This window comes from Eimeria tenella, genomic scaffold (assembly GCF_000499545.2).
Source record: "Eimeria tenella Houghton genomic scaffold, Eth_scaff969, whole genome shotgun sequence".
In the NCBI taxonomy this organism is placed as follows: Eukaryota; Apicomplexa; class Conoidasida; order Eucoccidiorida; family Eimeriidae; genus Eimeria; species Eimeria tenella.
In genome coordinates this window covers 1-3,962 of record NW_013546082.1, presented here as the reverse complement: position 1 = coordinate 3,962, position 3,962 = coordinate 1, and the positions used below count along the sequence as shown (strand labels likewise).

The following is a 3,962-nucleotide window of genomic DNA, read 5'->3' as shown; positions in this document are numbered from 1 at the left end:
AAGACAGCATCTTCCTGGTGTACATACACCGCAGAACACAGACTGGAGACGCAGATGCAGCAGCAGCAGCAGCAGCAATAGCAGCAGCAGCAAGCAGCAGCAGCAGCAGAAGAATCGGCGCTGCTGCTCGCTTCCAAGAGTAAGCCAGAGTGATAGGCGAGTGGCGCAGCAGCAGCAGCAGCAAAAGCAAGAGCAGCAACGCGACAATACCTTTTTTTCTGCCAGCTGCTGCAGCTGCTGCAGCAGCTGGTGCAGCTCTGGCTGCTTGGCGAGGCGCTGCAACTGCTGTGCTGCTTCTGTATCCGGAGCAGCAGCAGCAGCAGCAACAGGGGGCTGCCCGGGGCAGACAGCAGCAAGCTTGGCTTCTGCTGCTGCTGCTTTTGCTGCAGCAGCTTCTGCAGCAGCACGGAGGGCTCTAGCGTACTCTGCAGCGTCGACTTGCAGCCCCGGTGTTGCTGTCGCTGTTGCTGTTGCTGCTGCTGCTGCTGCTTCCTCGGGATCTGCTGCAGTAACTGCAGCAGCAATTGCTGCTGCTGCTGCTGCTGCTACGCGGGGCGGGCGCACATCACAAGGCACTGGGGCCCTCAGCAAGCTGCTGCTGCCCCGCCTATGCTGCAGCGGCAGCTGCTGCAGCAGCAGCAGCAGCTGCTGCAGCGGAGCAGCACGCAGTGCCTCCAATCCATCCTTGTCCTGATAAACATCACCGCCTCTAAACCTTAAACCCTAAACCCTAAATCCTAAACCCTACACCCTAAACCCTAGGGTCTGGGCCCCAAGTCACAAATACCTAAACCTTGCAGCTGAGAAGCCACATACACTACCCGCTGCTGAGGCTCTGCGAGAACCGAAACCCTAAACCCTAAACCCTAAATCCTAAACCCTAAACCCTAAACCCTAAACCCTTACAGGCACTGCCAAGTACTCTGGAGGCGCATTGGCAAAGTCTGTGGGGTCCTTTTGGTAAGGCGTCGGCTTGTTGTTTATTGACGAGGGCCGAGTCTGCACAAAACCCTAAACCCTAAACCCTAAACCCTAAACCCTAAACCCTGGACCGTAAACCCTTGGAGCAGCGGTAGGCTACAGGGGCCTTGAAAGAAATGGATTCCAGGCAGCAAAGCAGCAACGGGCAGCCAGAAGCAGAAGCAGCAGCAGCAGCAACAACAGCAAAGCCGAGCCTGAGGCAGCACCAGCAGCAGCAAGGTAACAGCAGCAAAGCCCAGCAAGAAGCAGCAGCAGCAGCAACACAACTGACCTTTTTGGGTCTGCTGCGGTTCCAGTGCTTCGCGCCTTTCTTCCGAGGATGGTGCGCGTAGAGCTGCCGCTGCTGCTGCTGCTGCTGCTGCTGCAGTTGCTGCAGCGAGCAAGACTGCCTATGTAAGGAAGAAACGCTTTCGCTGTATAGCCTTGCTGCTGCTGCTTGCGCTGCTGCAGTTGCTTCTGCAGTTGCTGCGGGCTTGTAGGGGGAAGAGCAGAAGGCAAAATGCCGCTGCTGCAGTGGCGAGGTGCTGCAACAGCTGCTGCTGCTTGTTGCAGCCGCCGGCGCAGCAGCAGCAGCTGCTGCTGCTGTTGCTGCAGGCCACCAGCAGCAGAAAATGTAAAGGCTGGAAGCAAACAAAACCCTAAGAGGGCAGCGCCTCCGGCTGAAGCGCTGCAGCGTGAATTGCTGTTGCTGCTGCAGCAGCAGCAGCCGCAGTTGCTGCAGCAGCTGGAGCAGCGGTTGCTGCGTCGCCACTTGGGGGCACCGCCACATGGAATACGATGCAGCAGCAGCAGCAGTAGCAGAAGCAGCAGCAGCACCGGCAGCAGCAGCTGCTGCAGCGCGTTGAGGCCTAAAAGGGGATACCCATTGTGACTCTCATGAACTGTTGCTGCTGGTTCTGCTGCTGCTACGGTCCTGCTGCTGAGCACTGCAGCGTCAGCTGCTGGTGCTGCTGCTGTTGTTGCCGGTGCTGCTGCTGGTGTCGCTGCTGGTGTTGTTGTTGCTGTTGACGTTACTCCTGCAGCTGCTGCCGCTGCTGTTGCTGCTGCTGTTTCTGTCGCGGTTGCTGTTGCTGCTGCTGTTGCTGCTACTGCTTCTGCTTCTACTGCAAGGAAGGATTTAGCGCCGCTGAGAGCCGAATGGCGCAGCCAGCAGCTCAAGAAGGAGGGGGCCCCTCAAACCCTAAACCCTAAACCCTAAACCTAAACCCGAGACCCTAAATCGTAGGCCCTAGCCCCCGACCGGTGTGTCTTGCTGTAAATAATGCAGAAAAAGAAACGGAAATATAAAAAACTAGAGCGAAACAACAGCCTCTTGTGGTGTTCTAACGTTTAGGGTTTAGGGTTTTGGGTTTAGGGTCTAGGGATGGCTCCGATGGGGCTGGCAAGTGAGCGAGGGGTCTTAATCAAATTCTGCTGGACCCAAAATGAATTGATTTCGAGGGTTTAGGGTTTAGGGTTTGGTGTGTAGGGTTTAGGGTTTAGGGTTTAGGGTTTAGCGGTTGCTTGTCTCATGGTGTCTCGGCGTGTCGGCGCTGCTCTGTAGGCTTCGCCCCTGCGTCAAGGGTTTAGGGTTTAGGGTTTAGGGTTTAGGGTTTGAGCCCCTGCAGCAGCAAATGGCAGCTCTCTCCCCTTCCTCAGTTTCCCTGGTGGTGCCTGCAGCAGCTGCAGCTGCTGCTGCTGCTGTGTCCGCGTCTGGTGCAGCAGCAGCAGCAGAACTCTGCAGCAAACGCGTTGCTGCTGCTGCGCTGCTGCAGCAATTCGATGTCTTCGTCTTTGACTGCGACGGGGTCTTGTGGCACGGCAGCAAACTGCTGCCGGGCATCCGGGGCATGCTGCAGCAGCTGCAGCAGACCCCCCGCAGCAGCAGCAACAGCAGCAGCAGCAACAGCAAAAAGAGCGTCTACTTCCTCACAAACAACAGCACTCTTAGCCGCAGGGGTTTCATTGAAAAGCTAAATGGGCTGGGAATTAGGGCCACGGAGCAGCAGGTCACACCCTAAACCCTAAACCCTAGACGCTGAACCCTAAACCCTAAATGCCGAATGGCAAAACCTAAGCCCTGAGGCCTAGGCTGCTGCCGTCTATATCAGTGAAGGATTCTGCAGGCGTTAGATTAGGGTTTAGGGTTTGGGGCCTAGGGTTTAGGCAGTAGGGCCTAGGGTTTAGGGTTTAGAGTTTGGGCGCTGCAGGTTCTGTGCACAAGTTATTCAACGGCCAGGTACATCCTGCAGCAGCGGCAGCAGCAGCAGCAGCAGCCCTGCAGCAGCAGCAGCACAGAGCAGCAGCAGCAGCAGCCCTGCAGCAGCAGCAGCACAGAGCAGCAGCAGCAGCAGCAGCAGCTGCAGCAGCTGCTGCTGAGGCCGAAGGTGTATGTGGTTGGAGAGAAGGGTTTGCTGGAAGAGCTGCGCTTGAACGGCATCGACGCCATTGGCGGTTCCGAAGGTGCTAAACCCTAAACCCTAAACCCTAAACCCTTAACATCAAAACCTAAACCCTAAACCCTAAACCCTACGCGCAGAAAACTACAGTTAGTCTTTGTTGTGGGAGCCATGAGCCCGAAGAAGACCCCCGAGGAGCCACGCTGTGGAAACTAAACCCTAAACCCTAAACCCTAAACCCTAAACCCTAGGATCGTCCCAAAGCGAGGGGCGCAGCACGCTCCCGCATCGAAGGCGCAGCAAACCGCCTTGGGATTCCCCGTGTGCCCAACCCCCGAATCAGGGTTTAGGGTTTAGGGTTTAGGGTTTGGCGCTGGGTTGCGGCAGAGGCGTACGAGGAAATAGACTTCAGGAGTGACCCTGGGGTGTACGTACACCCCGAGGTGGGCTGCGTCGTCGTCGGCCTCGACCGGAAATTCAGTTATTTAAAACTTCAAAAAGCTCAGTTGTATTTGAACTGCCAACACTCTGTGTTTCTGGCCACCAACGCGGACCCTCTCGGGAACTTCTCCACCAAACAGGCGCGCAAACCCTAAACCCTAA

At 56.6% G+C, this 3,962-nt stretch overlaps 2 protein-coding genes across 2 annotated transcripts; one reads left to right on the top strand and one right to left on the bottom strand.

Moving 5' to 3' along the window:
• Nucleotides 1–210: 210 nt before the first annotated feature.
• On the bottom strand, nt 211–1,750 carry ETH_00000790 (uncharacterized protein; the record flags this gene model as incomplete). The annotated part of the gene is made up of 3 exons (XM_013380862.1): nt 211–690; nt 907–999; nt 1,253–1,750. Coding segments are annotated over 3 exons (1,071 nt in total), but the record flags the coding sequence as incomplete, so codon positions are not given.
• An 844-nt stretch (nt 1,751–2,594) lies between these two features.
• On the top strand, nt 2,595–3,437 carry ETH_00000785 (pyridoxal phosphate phosphatase, putative; the record flags this gene model as incomplete). The annotated part of the gene is made up of 2 exons (XM_013380861.1): nt 2,595–2,969; nt 3,171–3,437. 2 exons carry the CDS (start codon nt 2,595–2,597, stop codon nt 3,435–3,437), a joined length of 642 nt encoding a protein of 213 aa, XP_013236315.1.
• Between the last annotated feature and the right edge of the window lie 525 nt (nt 3,438–3,962).